At 34.8% G+C, this 20722-nt stretch overlaps 1 protein-coding gene across 1 annotated transcript in view; it reads right to left on the bottom strand.

Moving 5' to 3' along the window:
• LOC110097931 overlaps window positions 1-20722 on the bottom strand; it is a 39822-nt gene that overhangs the window by 2263 nt on the left and 16837 nt on the right. The window contains exons 6-7 of the mRNA XM_020824594.2: window positions 18857-18916; window positions 17727-17816 (exon numbers count right to left, since the gene is read on the bottom strand). Of these exons, the coding sequence (XP_020680253.1) occupies window positions 17727-17816; window positions 18857-18916 (150 nt within the window). The remainder of the gene's footprint in view (window positions 1-17726; window positions 17817-18856; window positions 18917-20722) is intronic.

The following is a 20722-nucleotide window of genomic DNA, read 5'->3' as shown; positions in this document are numbered from 1 at the left end:
GAAAAAAATAAAGATAACGCAAATCAAGAATAATAAAATAAATAATACAAGGGGTGGAAGGAGAAGAAGAAAGAAATCACAAAAAACAAACCACGAACCCCGGCCGGTCTTCCAAGTGGTTGTGGTGATACGATTTCCCTCTCCAGGATCTCAAACTTCACGAGCCCGACTCATCCTCGGCTAGTGAAGATCTTCTATTCCTCCCATAGGAATCCACAAAGACATCTCTCACAAGAAGAGGCACAAGGATATGATAAACAACATTCATTTCTTAACCATCTTCTACAAAATAGCGAAAATCCTTATTAATAGCCATAACCATGAGAAAAAATCAGAAAAATTACAAACAAATGCCCCCCCTTGCGTCCAAAACACTACATAAACTTATCTAGGGTAATCTAATAGGATACATTACAAACAAGACCTAAAAATCAGGAAAATACACTGAAATGAAATATTACATATCATGGTACGCCATTACTGACCGCCGCCGTGATTGATTCTAATTTCTCTTCTAATATTTATCAAAATGTTTTTACTCCTATTATATTCATTTACGCCACATCGTATGATTCCGCATCATTAATTCAATCACCAAAGTTTTGAACCAAATAATGGAGTACCTATATGCACCATGTGATTTCATAACTCTACTTTTTTGTTAACTTACAAAGCTGGGAATGGACATTATGTATTCTCACCAGGTTAGAGAGTGTTAAAATCTCAACCGTCACACTGGCCTTTGATCCGACTGCATGGGGGATCTTTGGGGAGAGGTTTAATCTAGATCACCTTTTACAATCTCAGCCATACCTGGCCCTATCCACAACCAGGATGGGATCGGGGAGGCCACCTGATCACGATTGATTCCTTCCATATTGGACTGATTTAAGAAGCTTTTTAGGTAAGATGAGTATTTATTTCTTTAGTAGTATATTATATAGATCTTAAATGATGATATTTTTTATAGATTGATGATATATTATAAATGAAGTTTGTTAGTTTCCTCTCAATCTCTAAAATTAACAAATTTAATATACACCTTTTAGTAAATAGAAATGGAAAGATTTTGGAATACATGAGCCATACTATCCATTAAGTATTAAGAGGCAATCAATTTCAAAATTGAGGGTTCTGCACTTCTGGAATCAACACCTTGTACCTGATATATCCTATTACTATAACGGTAGAGAATGACGCCTCTTATTTTAAAGAAGGTTATCTCTGCATATTTGGCAACCGAGGATGCCAAATTACATTGTTGATTGTGTTTAATTACTAATTGGTGATATTTTTTGAATTCTGAGTCGCAGCTTTTTGGATTTATTCTTCCTTTCACTTTTACATGTCTCTTTTTTAAACATTGTATAAGTTTTGCTAGCTAATTTTATCTTTTTGTAACCCATTGAGTTTGTGATTTTGATATTTCGACCTATGTAATCACTTTATAATGGAAATCGGCTAAGGCTAAGCCCTCAAATTTCCCCACAAAAAAATGTTGTAAAGATAGTTTATAGTTTTGGGTAGTACAATAATTTAATTCTTGGGAAACGGATGCATTTGTGGAATGTTGGGGCATCTAATTGATGTGGTTGCTTCTATCTCCACCGTTACATGCTCTTTATTTCCACACTTGTTAGACTTTTTGGAATCGCTTTCGTTTGGACGCTTTTCTTTCTGGCTTTCATAAAGAGTTTTTAGTAAAAAAAATTTAATTATTTGTAGCTAAAAGCTTGTTTTTAAGAAGACAGTAAGAAACCGTTCCCAAAACAAAGCTCATCAAGGAGTCTGATTGGACAAATACTCAAGTACCATTTAAAAAGCATTTTCTTTTATCTGACTGGCCAGAATAACTTAAAAAAGCATCGTGTTAACAATATTATGGAATCACATATTATACCAGAAACTTATGTGGTAACGGTTTGCTGTTAGAAGTAGCTTCACCTTCAAAGCTTGGTTATTTTTCTTGAAAGAATTGCTTGATTATTTCTTTTTATTTCGTATTTCAATCAAATATACTACACTAAGAGTGCATTGCATGTGGTTCACCAATGGTATCACCTCGGAGATGTCCAATTTCACACTGACGACGATGCGCCCTAATATTCACGGAATTTGGACCTGCACCATGCACCGCTAAGTTTGAAAAGAAAGTGAGAAGATGTTTGGTAAAGCCAGTGAACTGAAAAGAACCCCTGCCTTTCTTGATTTTGTTCAAAAATCCCTCTTATATTAGCTGTGGTTAAGAAACCAAAAATCTTCAAATAGATCAAAGACACCCCAGAAACTCATGAGCTTCAGGAAATATGGACACTACGCCGTTGATAGTATTTCTGTGAATATTAAATGATCTTTTATCAGAATAGTCCCATGAATAGCTTCCTTAAAATCAGAAGATCTTGGTGGGGTTTTTTATGTAGAAGAAATTAGTTCATCAGGATCGCCTTCATTTTTCATGTAACATACAAGGTGCAAGAAACTTTCTTTCTAGGAACCTAACGGCACTTTGTGATTATGATATATCATTTTATAAATTATAAGTTAATTGGCCATAACTTCGATCAGAGGCGTTGGAACACTTTTACTGCATTTAATATATTCATGCGACCCAAAAATAGTTGTCGGAATTTATTGATCATTTTATTTCAAGAAGGATCTTATAAGGGTTGATTTATTATTTTGAGATAAGGTTTGTAATATAATTTTAAGAATTATTTTGTGTTGCTTTAGATTCAGTTTGACTATAAAAAATAAATCTAAATTTCACGAATATGCTTTAGACTTTATTCGAAATGGTTGCTATTACTTTGTCATTAAGAGCTTTCTTTACGAAAATTACTTTGACTATAATTATATAATTTTTCGGATTTGTTTGATTGTTGTGTGTAGTGAGGTTAGACTCTCTCATTGAATATTGGATATATCTTGGGAGTAATGAACTCTTTTTCAATGGATTTTTGCGTGAATTGTCATTGAAGCTATGCTAAGTTTATTGTAAGCATCTATTTGGACTTTTTTAAGCACTCCATTTTGACAATATTTTGGGTCCCTATCTCATTTTTTAATCGTCTATTATCTTTCTCATTTTTACTATTCTTTTTTAAGTTTTAATAACGATGTTGTTGGCGGACTTTTTGCCTATTGATTTGGATGTATACTTTACAACTCTTTTATTCATTTATTATTTAACTGATCCTCGGCTCTCATTTTTTTCTCAAAAAACATAATAAGAAAGCGTGATGAAGCTTGTCTTTCATGCTTTATTAGTGTTGTAAGCAGTAACAGGTTTGTTAATATTTCTAGAAAAAATGAACTATTTATGTTGAGTTAAAATTAAGACTTTTGTTTGAATAGCTTCTACCTTTTCATCAGTAAGTTGAAAATGATGTCATGTCTGATACTATTTTCTGTGATAAATTTTTGGAAGATCTTTTAATGAATTTCCTTTCGCACTTATTTCTAAAAAATCAGAAATATGTTTATATATTTTAAAGTGTCTGTTAACGACAGTTCTTTCAAAAGTTTTTTTTTAAAAAATTTAAATAATGCATAATTTAGGTTTTGTTTGAAACAAGCCGAAGAAATTCAAAGATAAATTTATTGAAAAGGAAATTTTTTTATATTTTATTAAAAGATTTAATTTAAAATAGTAAAAAAGTGTTTCAAATGAACATTAACTATTTTTTAATTTATTTGATTTATTATATTGGTTTTTTTTTTTTTTTTTTTTTTTTTTTTTTTTTTTTTTTTTTTTTTTTTTTTTTTTTTTTTTTTTTTTTCTTTTTTTTGTTTTTTTTTTTTTTTTTTTGTTTTTTTTTTTTTTTTTTTTTTTTTTTTTTTTTTTTTTTTTTTTGTTTTTTTTTTTTTTTTTTTTTTTTTTTTTTGTTTTTTTTTTTTTTTTTTTTTTTTTTTTTTTTTTTTATTAATTATTCTTATTATATAGTTTGTTTTGTGATTAATAATAGAGATTGATTTACGAAATAACCATCTTATAAGAAATCTCTTAAAAAACAAACAATCCAAAACTGTCTTAACATTAAAAAAACTGATTATGTGTTTGAAAAACCATTACAATAATTTTAAATGAAGATGGATCATGATATTTATTTAAAATCAATGAGTCAAATATCTGTCTTATTATCCCTTCTTGATTTGCCAAGTTTCTCTCTCTTCTCTTAAAAGATCTATGGGCAAATTGATCTTTATTAATAATATAAAAATCATGTAATTATATGATTTTGTCATGTGTAGCTCCGTCGTAACTTCTCACTAGTTCATTATCATTCTTTGTGAATCCTTGTATATTTACTCTCTCAGATTAGTTGTATACCATCCTAAAGAGTTTCTATCGCCAACTTCCTTGCTTTTTGCTTAGCTTGATCTCACAGGCTATTATGGTGAGTGAAGTTTTTAGCCCCATTATGAGCTTAACTTGAGCTCAGCCGCCATTGGGTAAGCAAACAAGGTATTTCTATATTTGGTTGTGAGAGATAACCAGGGCATCATAAAACTCAATTTACAGCAGTTTCCTAGTGAGCTAAATGTTGAGTTTCACTTTTAAAATTCTGTATATCTATATTGATTTGAGCTGTTGAAGGATTGAATCTTCTAAAAAGTCGTGCCATGTATGCTACATACATCTATTAATTGATCGGCGCTGTATTTATCAAGACATAAGACGACATAATTTATGGATGATATAGGTATGGCGCTTGGCTAACCCTCTTTTAAAAAGAAAAAAAAGTTAGTTGTATCTTTCTTAAAACTGCTTCCCTTACAGTTGTTGTAGTTCGTGTAGGTAAAATTTTAGCACTACAAAAATTAACTGAACTAATCCAAGAGAAGATCTCTATGGGTTTTGATGTTGTTGTCATTTGATTGCTTCTGGTGATTATTCTGGATAAGAAATTTCTAATTTGATATTGATAGAGATCACATTGCACATCAAGTACAAGGAATCACTATCATATAATATGTGACTTTGTTTTATATATCATGTTATAGGTTTCTTAAAAATTGTTATTCATCATTATTTGAAATTTGAACCAAATCAAAAAAAAAATCTCATGCATGTATGTGACGAGTATTTAAATTCTCCTAAATTTATTAATTATATGCGAAGGCTCCAAACATTTTATAACTTTCTCTAACATAAATGTAAAAAGTTTCAAAATAAAAAAAAACTTGTTTCATTTTAATATATATATATATTATAATATAATATATAATATATAATATATATATATAATATATATGAATTAATAACATATATTGCAAACTAAAAAATCTCAATTTAAATTAATTCTTTTATCAAACGAGACTAATTAATTCTCCTTCACTAAAACTAGCAAACCACAAGACAACATATTTCAATATCTTTACTATAATTAATCATTACCAAAATCTTGACTAATTAAATAAACCCACATATTTTTTCTTTCCAAAAAACCTAAACCCCCTAATAATTACAAAATTAAGCCCATTTCTCCGTTAATACTCTTTTCTCTCACACCAACCGCATTCACATATCTAACTGTCACTCATACGAAAGGGACCTACTCTTAAATGGGCCACCAAGTCGACGCGGAGATGACCGCCGCGTACGCGCGCCTCACTATTCGCTCGCGCCATGGCGGCGCTGCGAGGAAGCCGCAAAGAAGCTAGTAGACTATCTTCGTCGACGCCTGACGAGAAAAAAAAATGTCTTTTTTTTAAAACTGCGAAAACTGGGCGAATAGAATAATGAGCATAAATCGTTATTTAGGGTTTGAAAACGGATTGTCGGTATATAAAACCGGTTTAGACACTTTTCTCGCGGTAATAATTATCGTGAAGATGAGATCGACTACTACTGAGTGCGGAGTACGATTCATTGCTTTCATCATCAGACTTCTTGCTTCTCCTTCGTTAACTGGTAGTTTGTGATTTGAAGTTTTGGTTTCAGTTTTCAATAGCTGCGTGTTCAGCAGCTGAGCAGACTGCGAAGGTTGCTTTTTGGGAGGGTTCGAGAGCTCCAAGCTGCTGCGTGCTGCTGAGTTCGAAGAAGAAGAAGACGTCGATTTCTGGAAGCTTCGGACCACGTCGGTGAGTGCTTAGGGTACGTCTAGGCGTGTTCTGATTGTTCATGGTTGGATATGTTTTTGTGATGCAGAGGGGAGATAACTCGATGTATCAATGCACCGTTCCAGGATTCTCATTTGAGCAAGCTCAGGTCGACGTCGGTTTGCGCGGAGAATCATTGTTCGAAAACGGGAGAAACTCCCAATGGTTTGTATAGGGAAAGTGATGTCGGAGAAGATTGCTTTAAAGTTTAACAGATGCGTGCCCACCCTCGTCATTCTGGTATGATTTTTCCACATTTTTAGATATGGGATTTAAAGCCTCTGAAAGGTGCAGCACCTTTTTTTTTGGGCGCAGTTTTTGATTGGTGAAAACATTTTTCCACCTGAGTGAGCATAACATAAGATAAGGCACTCTCCACCACAATAAATTGTTCAGGCATCAGATTCTTTTATACTACCATGAAAACTATCAGCTCAAATATTAGTTGTTGGGTCTAATTTTACTGTTGTTTGAATTTCCATGCAACCATGATTAAAACTCTATCAAATCATTAGCATACTGAGATTCAACTTCTGTTTACATACTGTATTCTATTTCAAACGAGTCATCTTATTCAACATGAGTTACTAACCGATTCATAGTAGTCTAGGTTGTTTGTGTTGCTTAGATGTTGAGAGTATGAACTTATTGACTATGAATGCTCTCCTTGATGCTTATTATTTTTTTCTCAGATCTGAATGCCATTATTCTTTATGCTTAAGATCTATTATCATTTTCACATAATTTTTCTTGTACCACTTTGTTTTGCTTAAAGTTGAAAATTTTTTGCATAATTTCTGTTATTATAATTTTTTTTGTTATTGTTTCAATAATGAACTTTGCCTTTTTTCCTTAAAACAATATACTGAATTTGAATAGTACCACTGAAAACGTTAGTTTACTATGCGACTGGAGCCGCTCTTTATGAGTATCTTCTCCTATTATAATCAGCATTATTAAGTTAATACTTGGACTTGAGTGTCCACGTTCTATTTGGTCTAATTTTGACCACTTGATTCAAACCTACCAAACGTGAAAATTGGAAATTGAAAATAGAGACTAGCAAAATGGGAAATCTAAACTAAAGCTATTGGTTTGATGTTTTCTATTATAGAGTGAAACAAAATTTACTTTTCCTAAGAAGAGAGTATTGAGCATAAGTTACACTGGATACTAATGTTCTCAAAATCAATTTGTTTCATGCCGGGTATGTCTACTATGGAAGCATAATTACATTTATTTAGAGGTTTGATGGAGAAGTATATAAGAATTAAGTATCTACATATGCATTTATTGATTAGAGAAAATTATGATTTAAGTTTTAAATGAAGTGCTCTTAGAGAGTTTTAGAAGAGAAATGGTTATAAATTCTTTATATTCAATTCATTAAAGGATGCAGGAGCTATAACTTTCAAACACAAGATTGACTAAAAGTATTTTCCGTTTTCAGTTGGATTACATCAAGGATCATCTTTAAGCCCATATCTTGTTTTGCCTTAGTCATGGATTTGTACTAGACATTTGAAAAATGATGACTAATATTCATAGCTGTCAAGGCGCAAAAAGCACACTCATGGCGCACAACACGCCGGCGCACCTACGACGCATGTTCATGGTTAGAGCGCATGTGTTCTAAATAGCGCGCGCTATTTGCCACGATGTGAGAGTCATGGCGCATGCGCACAGCCAAATAGCGCGCCAGAATTATTTTTAAATTCTTTTTATACTTATGATATTTTTATATTAAAAAAATATATTTATATTTTAGATAAACGACTATCATTGCCTTAATTTCACGAAAGATTTTCTTTTTGCTGCATCGCCGAACACATCCCAATCCCTAAGTTGAGGTCGCTGAATCTATTCCCGAAGTCGAAAGGTTTTCTTTTTTCTGTTTGCTGCATTCGCTGCTCCGCCGAATCCAGCCGACCCGAAAGCTCTCCCTATTATTTCGTAATGTATTGCAGCCGAAAATTTCGTTTCACCCGACAGATAAACTATGTTTTTTCTGCCATAATTCCCAAGCCCCTTATTCATTTCCAATAAAACCTTATTACTTAACCAGCTGGACTTTCTTCTCCAGATTGCATACCTCCATCTGTCCATACACAAACTTCCTCTGATTCTTTGCTAAACGGTCTATATTTCTTTACAATAATTTATACATAATCCTAAACACTGTGTTTCATGTGCTCTTTCTGTATAACCGCTTAGGTTACTATTTATAGCTCGTATTACCGCGGATATATGATATTATGCTTAGGTATCCACTAGTTATAATAGGATACTCCAGTATGATATCATGAGGTTACCTTGACTTTAATGCTACTTTGCTCCATTGTCTCAATTAAAGAAAGTGCCATTAGAGCTAACATGTGAAGTGAATCACAAAATAACGGAAAAGACTATATTATCTCTATACCTATAGATGAATAATCTGTAGGGAGTTATGTTATTCAATTCATAATAGTATATACTCTTCATCAAGTTTCGTACATGCTCTGATGTACCCCAATTAGTTTTTTCCCCGAAATATAATCAATTTTGAGAAAGATAGGCTAACACAAAACTATTTTCTTTTAGCCCTGACCAATAACCTATAACCATTCCCCTCTATTCTAACGTATTTATGTTGTGGAGACTTTTGATGACATTCATTGAAAAGCCAATTTTAGGGGTACCGCTATATGAACAATCTCGTATTCCGCTTAGGATATCCACGAGCGTAGGGTTATACAGCTATTGGTAAACGCATCTTCTTTAAAATATGTTAACCATTTTGTTTGAAAGCCTTAAAATTTATACCAATTAGGTCACCTTGATTCGCTAAATTCCCGTTAACATGCTATCCCAAAGATAAAATCAAAGTCTCTGGCCTCCACCCAGTATGTAAATGCTCGAATTCCCATAAAGAAGGTCAGGGGGCAGCACCCCCCTTGGTACCCCTGCTAGGGTCTGGTACCCCCATATTATGTTCTTGGACCAATATTATGTTTCTTTTTGTATCGAAATTTGTTTGCTTTTCAAGGATCATAAATGATCAGGATCAGTTCAATCTTTTAAAAAAAACCAGCATGGAAATATGCATACTAACAAATGAATCCACAAAACAGTTTGTATAACTCCACCATCAATGCATTTTTTGTTGAGGTAATAATACAAAAGAGGAATTTTAACACCAGCCCATTACAAAGCGAGCACTCATCAATTTCTGGAGAGGGTATTAAGGAAGTGCAAGCCTTGACTCTTATACTCCGAAGCACGTGATAAAAGATCTGAAAATTAAGCATCCATGTATCGAAAAATAAAAATTTTGATGAAAGACCCACTAGATTTAATTATGAGTGACGATATGAATAGGCAACCTTGCTGAAGAAGACAGGAGAAGACAATTGACTGTAATAAAGAAATAACTACATGAATAGGATATTTTAGTGGTAAACCATCCCAAAATATTTAGCAAGCGACAAGATAAATTTACAATAAGCCATATCCATTCTAGTTCATATACTATCACATCCCTACATCTTAATCTTCAAAACATAACGATCTAAAGGTCTATTAATACCTATTCCTTACACCAAATCCTGAAGAAGTAGTAAAGCATAAAAGGTCAGTGATAACATCCTTGTCGACATCCTCATCCTCCACCCAAGCCACCGGCCACCTCTTCACAATCCCGTCGGCCACCTTTTCACAACCCACCGGCCACCTCTTCACAACCCGCCGGCCACCTCCCTTCATCATCCCATTGAAGTTTCCTAATTTAGGCTTGAATGAATTTGGAAATAGTTTGAAATTCAAACTCAATTGATTTGAAATTCAAATAGACCTTCCTAAATTCCCTAACCCTATTTTAGGAAACTTTTTGAATTCATGCCTCCACAAATCCCTCATTTAAAATTCAAAACATTTTGAATTTCGAAATCTTTCCTAAAATTAGCGAATCTATTTTAGGAAAGTATTTGACTTAGATCTATTTTGAATTTTAAATTCACAAAATTTATTTGAATTTTAAATTCAAAATCTGAGAACATTAAATCACCTCATTAATTCCTAAATGCAAATCAATGAGCCTTAATATCCTCTTGCTTGGCCGAATTTTCCTCAAGCCCCACCTCTTAATTTCTTCCCTAAAATATGGTTGGACTTTGGAAATTAAATTCCCCACTTCCCTCTCAATCCCATGAGTTCTGAAATCAATTCCTGGATTAATCAAATTGTTTCCTAAATCACTCTCCACCTCTTTGGAAACAATTTGAAACCTCACCTGACTGAATTCCTCTTAACTTTAATCCTTAAATTGCTCCCTAATCCAATTAAAGGAATTAGGAATTAATTAAACCTCCTTGCTGGCTTTAGAAAACCACTGGCCCCTGTAATGATAATTAGGATTTATTTCCTAATTTATTACTAAGCCTCTTTAGAGAAAGCTCCCCACGTTTCTCAGCCAATAGTTCTTCACCTGAATGTGAAGCCTTATGTTCCCACCTCCAACACCTTTCTCCGAAGACCTTGAAACCTGAATTTTCTCTCAGGTTTTGATTTAAAAAAAAGACCTGAAGCTATTTTGCCATTCTCTTTCCCTCTCACAACTGAGAACTCCTCTCATAATGCTTTGTTGAAAATTCTGAAATTGTTTTCAGAATATAGGAGAGGAAGTTTGGGCCTCACCTAGGCTTGCTATCATTTTTTTTTGGAGAAGAGATCCTCTCCCTAGCAGAGCCTCCTACCCGTTCTACATCAAATTAACTTCAGACATTGCTGCAACGGCAAATGATAGCGACGAAGGCTATATCAATCAAGCTTGTAAGGTGTGGGACAACAATGAAGGTTGCGTTGAGCAGTATCCCTCAAGATACCGGAAATGGAAATAATGGTCGGTGGTGGGACAACAAGGAAAGTGGATTAATTATCCTTCGGGTCCGTCTCCCTCTCGGTTCTCAAATGAATGTCGGCAATGAAGGCACAATAGTAAAAAAGAAAAAAATTTACTGTTTAGGTTTGCGACAAGCTTCAAGGTAGGAGCATAAACACACGTTTCGAGCGACTCATCCCTCGGCACACAGATCTCCTCCCTCCCAGGTCATCCAACTCCACCTGAACAGACTCTTATTCGATCATCTAGTACAAGTGTATGCAAGGCCTCTGATCCCTCTAGTCTGATCATAAGAGCGAGTGCAAGTTTTGAACTCTTGCTCAATATTTAAAATTGTGTATTCGGGTATTGAGGCGTTTTTCATTCGTGAGGTGAGGCGTAAGCCTCAAGGCGTTTTGAGGCGTAAGCCTCAACAACAACAACAACAACATCAAGCCTTTATCCCACTACGTGGGGTCGGCTACATGAATCCTTTTTCTCCATTGTGTCCTATTAAAAGTCAAATTCTCGTTTAAATCTAATAAAGAAAGGTCATTCCTAATATTTTCTAACCAAGTCTTTTTAGGTCTACCCCTACCTTTCTTAACATAAGTCAAATCTAATACCTCTACTCTCCTAACCGGGTCATCGCAAGGCCGCCGTTTTATGTGACCAAACCATCTAAGGCGACCCTCTCTAATCTTATCTTCTACTAAGGGGTTATTCATTTGAATCATCATTATGATGAACTGCTCTCTCCCCTTCCTCCTCTCTTATAAAGTATAATGTCAGGCATTTACTTCAAGATTTATGTAAGTTTTAATATATACAGCGTGAGGCATAAGCCTCATGCCAGTGAGGCGAGGCAGGCCTCAAGGAGGGCCTCAACCAAGTTGAGGCGCAAGCCTCATAAAAAAACTCGAGGCGTAAGCATTGAGGCATTTTTTACTAGAATTGCGCAAAGGCGAGCCTCATATTACGCAATTTTAAACCATGCTCTTGCTTGTCCCTGCCCTCACATAAGAGGGAACTTTCGTCTCTTTTTCAGACACGCACAGGAGGAGGCCCTGCGCTCACTTCTACTTGGCCTATTCTAGACGTTGCACGCAAGAGGAACCCTCCGGCTCGATCTCTCGTCGGTCTTGGATGCACAAAGGTCCTCCAAATTTCAACAATAAAGGCTGATGGTAGGAACATGTATTCCTCATAATTCTGGCAATAAAGGCCGATAAAAGGACCAGTATTCCTCATAACTCCGACAATGAATGCCAGTGGAAGGACCAGTATTCCTCATAATTCCAGCAATGAAGGCCAGTAGTGGAAACTTGTATTCCCCAAAATTCAGACAATGAAAGCTGGTGGTGGGAATCTAGCTCTGATACCATATTAAATTTAGAGAATTGGAGAGGGAAAAGCTTAATCATATTATACAAAACTATCAATATTTATAGATATATACAAGATACCTTAATAAAGAAACAAATAATATGAAATCATGCATAATTGCTGATATAGGCAAAATGGGGTCAAAATATTTTGGGTTGTAATTTTGGTGAGCTTCTTTGACCTCTACTAAAATCAATTCATTAATGCTTGAGCTACTATTTTTCATCTCATTACTATGGGTAATTTACTTCCTTTTTAGCTCATTATGATGATTTAATTTGGTTCATCCCCCCCCCGCTCTCTCTCTCTCTCTAATGACCTAATGGTTTTTCTTCTTTGGAAAAGCTTGCAAGCTTGTCCTCTCTTTCATCTCGGCTTCTTACCTCTTTCTTCTCTCCGCAAGTTCGACACCACTTGTATCCTTCTTCTCGACGAAATGACGAATGAAAACAAGTTTAGGATTTTTATTTTATAAGTTTGTAAGTGTTATCTTTATGTTATAAAGTTATATTTTTGTCTTGTTTAAGAATTGTACTTAGTCTAATTTCTTATTTTGGAAAAATACCTGGCTTGTATGTAATTTTGCGATTGTTTCGATTGCATTTTATTTGTCTAGGAAGTCTTTAGTATGCTTGCAAAAATTAGGGGCTCCCCTTAATTTTTTGATTGCATCAATTTGATATCAGAGAGCAGGTTGTCGAGTGAGTCTTGGTGAGTCATAATAATTGTTGTATGAGTCTTAGGATCGAGTAAGTTTAAATTTTGTTGATAAAAAAAGAGTTAATGAAGTAATTTTGGGAGCCAAAACCTGTGGGTTTTCTTGGAAAAGCTTGCGAGCTTGTTTCATTTCTCTTTTCTCTCCTTGGGAAAGCTTGCGAGCTTGTTTTCTCCTTCGTCTCAGCTTCTTACCTCTTTCTTCTCTCCGTAAGTTCGACGTCACTTGTATCTTTCTTCTCAATCAAGGAATGCAAGTTTAGGAGTTTTTATTTTATGATTGTAATAATCGTTTCATAATAAGAAAGCTGGATTTTAGCATTTATTTTGTTATTTTTCTAAGTCTTTTAGTATGCTTGCAAAATTAGGGTCTTCCTAATTTTTTGCTCGCACCAATTGCCCTAATATAATCATTCCTAAATCAACCACCCGTATATGGAAGGAGATCGGCGTGATCCATGTGATCCTCTCACGGATACCCATCTCGGCCGTGGGATCAATGGTCAAGGGACGACTGAGATTTAACAACGTGATCTAGGTGAGCCTCCATAAATCCTCATGTCTGTTGTGGGATCAAGGGCCAAGGGACAGTGGAATTTTAACAATTACCTTACCAAAAACTTTAAATAAATTTGCATTAATAAATCCTATCAACCTAGATATAGTAAATCTCGAAAGTATTAAAACCTCAAATATTTAATTGTTAGTATCTTAAATATAGAGCTGGTAAATATGTCAGAAACCTGAAACTAACTTGGTAATTGCTGAAATGCTAAAACTAAAATCAATATGCTCCTATTCAAAGATTGCTCACTTGAAACAAATTCGTGTCAACTCAAAAATAATTTGATATACACTATATGTACGTGTTTATTAACAAATGTATGCACATATATATATATTGGTATTTAAAATTAACCCAATAGGCCTTCTGATGGGGGCATCAGAGCTTGGAAAGTCTATCAGAGGCGTGGCCTCCAATCTACGGCCACAATCGCGCCGATGTATTTTTAAGATTGTCATATGTATTTGTCTTTTATTTATTTATATTTGTATTTGCTTTATTTGTTTTCCCTTTTTATCCCTTACTTAAGGGTGGTCATGTGTAAGCCCAAAGGGCATCGTTATCTTTTATTTTTGAGTCCTTTGTATGAGGCTATATATGCCCTTATGTTCCCTTTTCATGGTTAATGAATGGATGATAAAAAATTTTCCGTATTTTGAGTTCTTGTGAGAGCTTGAGAAAGATTTGAGAGAGATCCCTTGGAGAGGGAATCCTATCACCCGTCAACCTTGGAAGAGTCCGGGATCGCGGCTAGTTCAACGTATCACATCTTACTCCTCCACCCTAACCCATCGACCCATCCCCCTCCACTTCAAGCCGTCGACCCTTTCCCCACCTTCCTATCCGTTGGCTCATCCCACCACCACCTCAAACAATCACCATCCTCCACCACATCACCACAGGCCCACTTACACAAGTCCCCACCCCATCGCCAGCCTTTTCCCAACCAAACCCCATGTCAAAGCCGTCGACCCCCCTTTGGGGTTTCCCTCAATGCTTGCAATTACCTCTTTCCTAATTGGGTTTTAATATTTTAGGTAACTCAATTACTTTACAAGTTCAAATCTTTTTTAATTTGAAAAGTTACCTAAAATACCAATCCTATTTAGGAAAGTTACCAAATTTCAGCCATTTGAATTTTCTAATTAATTGGGAATTAATTAGGGCCTTCCTAATTTAATAATCCAATTAAAGATGGCTTGAGTTTATTTCCCCAACCCCCTCTCTCTCTTTCTCCACGCTGCCAGCCTCCTCCTTGGGTCCCCACCTCCTAATTACTTTCCAACTTCAAGCTATTCCTCTTTGGGAAGAAATCAAATCCACTTCCATTCCCTCTTAGCCACCCCCATCCTTTCCTAAATACACCCCAAATCCTTTCCAAACTAAAAGGGAAACAATTGCTTGATTTCCCTCCACCACTTTTCTTCTAAAATCTGAACCTAAGTCTTGCTTCACACCCTCACCCTTGGCCGGCCACAACTCTCCCTCTTTCCCTCTTGAATTTGCAAGACAAATTCCTCCCTCTCAATAGGAGTCTTCAAGGGAAGCCACAACGAACGTCTTCAAACATTTCAACTCGGAACCAATGACTGGCAGATCCCGATCTTGATTCTGGACTCACTTACAACGAGCAAGGAGTCTTCGACATTCTCCGGTCAAACTCCTTCAATTTCAACCCGGAAACCGACAACTTCATCGAAGAATACATGGACCGCATCATCTTCACACTTTCCGAAGCCGTCGAAGAACAACTTGCCAACATTCAATGTCAAATTATTTCCGGACCTCGACAAGGGTGAACTTCTTCCCCTATTCATGTATCTTCCTAATCAGCTAACCTTGTAGGTGGTGATTTAATTGCAAGGTTTCGTGCTTCGCTCTCTGCCTTCGCTTAGTAAACGTAAGAATTGAGTTTACTTTCTATGTTGCTTATCTCAATGTTAGATTAGGGATTTTATTGAATAGTTACTTGGTTTGCATCTTGTTGGATTTCTGAATTAATTTGGTGGTTCATGTTCCTAGCTAATGATTTGGCCTAAGCATAGTTACCCCTCATTCGTTTTCTATCGTCGTTTAGTGGCTAATAGTTTTAATTATTATTTGCTCTTATGTAAGACGTGCAATTTTTTATCGCATTCATCTAAAGCATCTTAGTCCTGCATCACCTTCGCTCAACATTAAACTCCTAAGTTTCTAGGGTATTTGTCTTGAGTTCAGATCTGGAAGACAAAATGTAAAAAATTTCTCTTACACCTTATGTGGGTTTAAAGTTTGTTACTGATCATATGCCTTGAGCCTTATATGGTTGCAGATCCCGATGATCGGCATACAAAGAACTGAGATCTAGACAAGCAATGGCTAATAGCTTTAATTATTATTTGCTCTTATGTAAGACGTGCAATTTTTTATCGCATTCATCTAAAGCATCTTAGTCCTGCATCACCTTCGCTCAACATTAAACTCCTAAGTTTCTAGGGTATTTGTCTTGAGTTTAGATCTGGAAGACAATGTAAAAAATTTCTCTTACACCTTATGTGGGTTTAAAGTTTGTTACTGATCATATGCCTTGAGCCTTATATGGTTGCAGATCCCGATGATCAGCAATACAAAGAACTGAGATCTAGACAAGCAATTATCCATTGCTACAACCCACTATAAAGCCTTTTACGATCTCTGTTCTTAATGCACATCTTGTCGCAATCTCGATTCTCCATCCACTTTTCATTGCAATCTCCGATCTCCCTTCTCCTCTGGCAATTCTTGTTTGGAAAGAACTACAACTCCAATTAATAATAAAATTAGGTTTTTTTATATATAATAATTTAGATGCAAAAATATATTGATAATTTAATCCAATTAAAATAGCATATTTTCTAACATTGAGGTATTGCCCGTTGCAATTTATAACAATTAATGCACATTAATACTCTCCATTTTTTATTGCATCTCTGTAAATTCATTTCATTTTATCATTTTCTTGAGAAGTTAATAAACATCAATTTATAAAGCTAAGTGCACTCAATTGAAACTAAACTAAAATTTATTCAAGTCAAACAATTAGCTTTAGATTAGTTAAATAGACACGAGAAACCAAAAAAAAATATGATGGCTGGGATGAAATCGCATGTTAAATGAGCTATACTTCTAGCATGGCCCTTTTTCCTAACTCTTATTTATTAAGGCACCCTTCCTAAGTTCGATTAAGAAAGGTACCTCTTCTATAAATTTGGCTTAAGATTAAAATGTTAATTAGGTTTTTGCAAAATATAATTTATGCAACATAGGTCTAGGTTTCTTTTCATCAAGATCTTGATTTTATTATAAAATAGTCCTTTTAAACATATATTAAGGTAATTTGGATTGGATAGGGTGGGTTTAAATTTAGGTAATGCATTATTTTCTTCTAATGATTATTTCTATAACTATAATGATTGAATGAGAATTATTGCTTGAATCACCACCTCGATCTATCTCTGCATTACACTCACTCTCCCTCACTGTTCCTTTTTCTGGTCTCTCCTTTCAGTACATGTTCCCCTGACTATCTATAACTTATTTCCTCAATTTACATCCTCTAGCTGGTTTCAAGAATCTCAAATTCATATTTAGCTCCTCAGAGAAGTTCTTTATTTCATATAATGGTTATTTGTTTATTGAAAATTCTTCATTTCACATTACACTTTATTATTATTTAACAGGATCTTCTTGTTTTGCTTGGAGAGTAGCATACAACACTCAAATCTAGGTGTTGCCACCTCCAGTATCCATTTATCAAACTTCAAGCTTGATTACAGATTTTTTTGGAAATATATTCATATTGAGATCAACTTATTAAATGTTAGTATTCCTGCTTGAGGCCGTTGGATTCCGATGTCTTGTTTTTTCTTTTTTTTTTCTTTTTTTGGACTAGACATTTTTAAGCATTTTTAATGTTGGGGGCATTCTGTTCGTAAATGTCACAAAGAAGAAAAACGCAAGAATATAAAGTTTTTAACAAAAAGAGACATAAAATGCAGGAAGAAAATGATGGTGAAATGCTGGAAGCAAATGAGATAATATTTTTCACTCCACACAGCAAAATAAACATAAAGATTCACGAACCTGGTATCTATCGCCATGTCCTCCAGCATGGATGATGTCTGCCACACCAACTTCTTTCTTAGAGCACCTTGAACAACGCGCATCAGTCATCTGGTTATAAGAGCATAGTGAATATACTTGGTTGGAGTAGAAGGTTTGAATAAGAAATGTATGGCAAGCATGATTAGTCTAAGGCTTTGTTTGGGAGGGCTTTCTCACTGTTTATTTTTATACTAAAAAACTGCTTTAAAAAACTGTGAAAAAGCGGGTCCAAACGAAGCCTAATTCAACAATGACGTTCCTATCTTCATTTTTAAACAAACAACAGATATTTTGACTTAAGTTTAACCATCCAGGAAATAGTGGCCTACATTCCATCCTTCATATTATGTTCCTTTCTTTGTTTGTGTGTGCATGTGTGGATGAGTCCAGCTTGAACCAGGGAAGTTCAAGCCGGGTTTAAACTAGGTCAACCCGACTTAGGCTATTCTAGAAACTCATATCAGTCACCAAAATGAAAGTTCGAGATCCAGTTTGACCCAAACCCAAAAGGGCAAATCAATCTTGTCCCGAAGATTGTGTATGGGCATGTACTGGTCGCTGGAGAAAAACTGGCCTTTGTTTGAAAACAAGGAATGTGGGGAAATTCAAAATAGATCCGTTTTTCTGAAGTAGACAAGGTCCATCTGCATGAACCCAAGCGCAAGGAAATAGAAAGACATGGTTACGTGGATTGATTAGGATAAGTGCAAGGAAAATAGAAAAACATGAGAAAAACCTTTCAAGCATGGTTCACCGTCCACCATAAACAAAGGCAGCACTTAAACTACAGTATTTTTCTTCGTGCAAAGCAAATTGGTTGTTTCTCCTTTGCAGCATAGTTTCTAAGCAGAGTAAATAACTGCAATGAAAGCAGCTCATAAACAAATATATATGGTATTAACCTTATATCATCATTGTAATGCTAAGGGTGTGGGGTTTAAATATTGAAATGACCTAACAGGCAGCTTAATGGGCCCAGCTTTGTAGATCCATTCTAGTTAACATACGTAAGAAGTTATAGTCAAGGATTTGCCGAGGAGTCTAATTTTTAGAGTTTCTGAAACATACTTGTGAGAGCACGTTCATGGGGGAGGAAAAACAAGACTAACCTGCATTTGTTTTGTCTTTTCAGGTTCCTTTATTGCCCTTTCTGCAACTGTTAAACCCTCCTGAAAATTTTAAAAGAGATTAATGAAAAAAAAGTCACCGGTTATTGCAAAAGACAATGTGTATGACAGATAACCAAATCCAGAGAAAGCACTAATGTCTCTCTAGTTTTAAAACTGCTCTCTAATACTCCCATTGTCCACAACCAGATGCAGAAAAACAGGACTGCAAGCACTTGAACTGGTACAAAACATATTTAGGCTATTTGGGCAGGCAGGGTTCCTTAGAACTGCCAAATTCACAGACCCAAAAAAGAACCACTATAGGAAAGCTTGCTCACAGCTTAAAGATGTCTAGTAAGAATGTCAAATCATCAGGTTAAACTGCAGTTGCTAGTCAAACAGTATAACAATAACGAGAAGAAAAAGAAGAAGAAGAAGAAGAAGCAAAGAGATATGAAAAGTAAAAATTTAGTTCAAGTAAAATGCTTCAAGGATGATGATCAAAAAGTGTTTTTCTTATAAAAAGAATATTCAACATAGATGGACGAGATATTTCAATAATTTTTTCAATAAAAACTGTAAGAATACGATTGACTTTAATGACATTAGCACCCTCAAGGAAAATAGAGCTTTTTTTTCTCGCCGTATTAGTAAAACCTCAGATAGAGAGGGTTTAAAGAAAATAAAGTGTTGAAAAGTTGTTGGAGAGGTGTGGAAATGCTTAGGAGATGAAGGAATTTATTAGCCTACTAAACTTTTTAATATTATTTAAAAGACTAAAAAAATGCCAAATGAGTTTGTTGGTTCCTATTTTTAAGAATAAAGGTGATGCACAAGAGTGTGTGAATTATAGAGGAATTAAGTTGATGTGTCATACATCAAATTTATAGGAGAAAGAGTAACTGAGCATAGGTTATGACATGATACTAATGCTTCTCAAAATTAGTTTGGATTCATGCCGGATAGATCTACTATGAAACTTATATATTTGCTGAAAGGTTTGATGGAGAATTATAGAGAGAGTAAGGGGAATCTAGATATGATATTTATTTATGTAGATAAAATATATGATAAAGATTCAAGAGAAGTGCTCTGCAGAGTTTTAGAAAAACAAAAAAGAGTCAATGATTATAATCAAGTCATTAAAGATATATATGCATGAGCTATTATTTTTGTTCAAACACTGGGTGGTTTGACTAGGTATTTTCCTAATTCACTTGGACTACATTAAGGATCAACTTCAAGCCTATATCATTTTTCTTTATTCTTCAGAATTTTTAATAGACATTTGCAAGATGATGTACCCCGATGTATGCTTTTTGCTGATGATATTCTTCTTGTTGATAAGAAAAGAGAGGGAGTTGAAGGAAAACTTGAATTATTGAGGTCAACCTTAAAGATTTTCATTTGAGTAGATCAAAAACCAAATATATGGAACATAATTTTAGTCATAATAAATATTTGGTGGGATTGTGACATTGGGTGATAAGTCATTAAAAAATGCATGTTTTAGATATCTCGGATCTTTTGTTCAAAGCGATGGAGAAATAATGGGGATATTATTAGAAGAATTCAAATTGGATGGTTGAAGTGGAGGAATGCATTGGGCCTGTTGTGTGATAGAAAATTAACCCTCAAACTTAAGGGAAAATTCAATAAGACCATGGCAAGACATGCAATGTTTTATGCGTAAAATGTTGGCCAATAAAAGAGAAGCATAAAATTAAATTAAGTATTGTGGAGATAGGGATGCTCAGGTGGATGAGTGGCTTTACACTTAGAGAATGCAAACAAGGATATACGTGAAAAGGTTGTAGGAGCTCCGGTGAAAGATAAGGTTAGAGAGAATTTCCTTAGATAAAATGC

The sequence above is a fragment of the Dendrobium catenatum genome, unplaced genomic scaffold (assembly GCF_001605985.2).
Source record: "Dendrobium catenatum unplaced genomic scaffold, ASM160598v2 fragScaff_scaffold_1720, whole genome shotgun sequence".
Taxonomy (NCBI): Eukaryota; Viridiplantae; Streptophyta; class Magnoliopsida; order Asparagales; family Orchidaceae; genus Dendrobium; species Dendrobium catenatum.
This window is presented reverse-complemented; position numbering and strand designations above follow the sequence as displayed.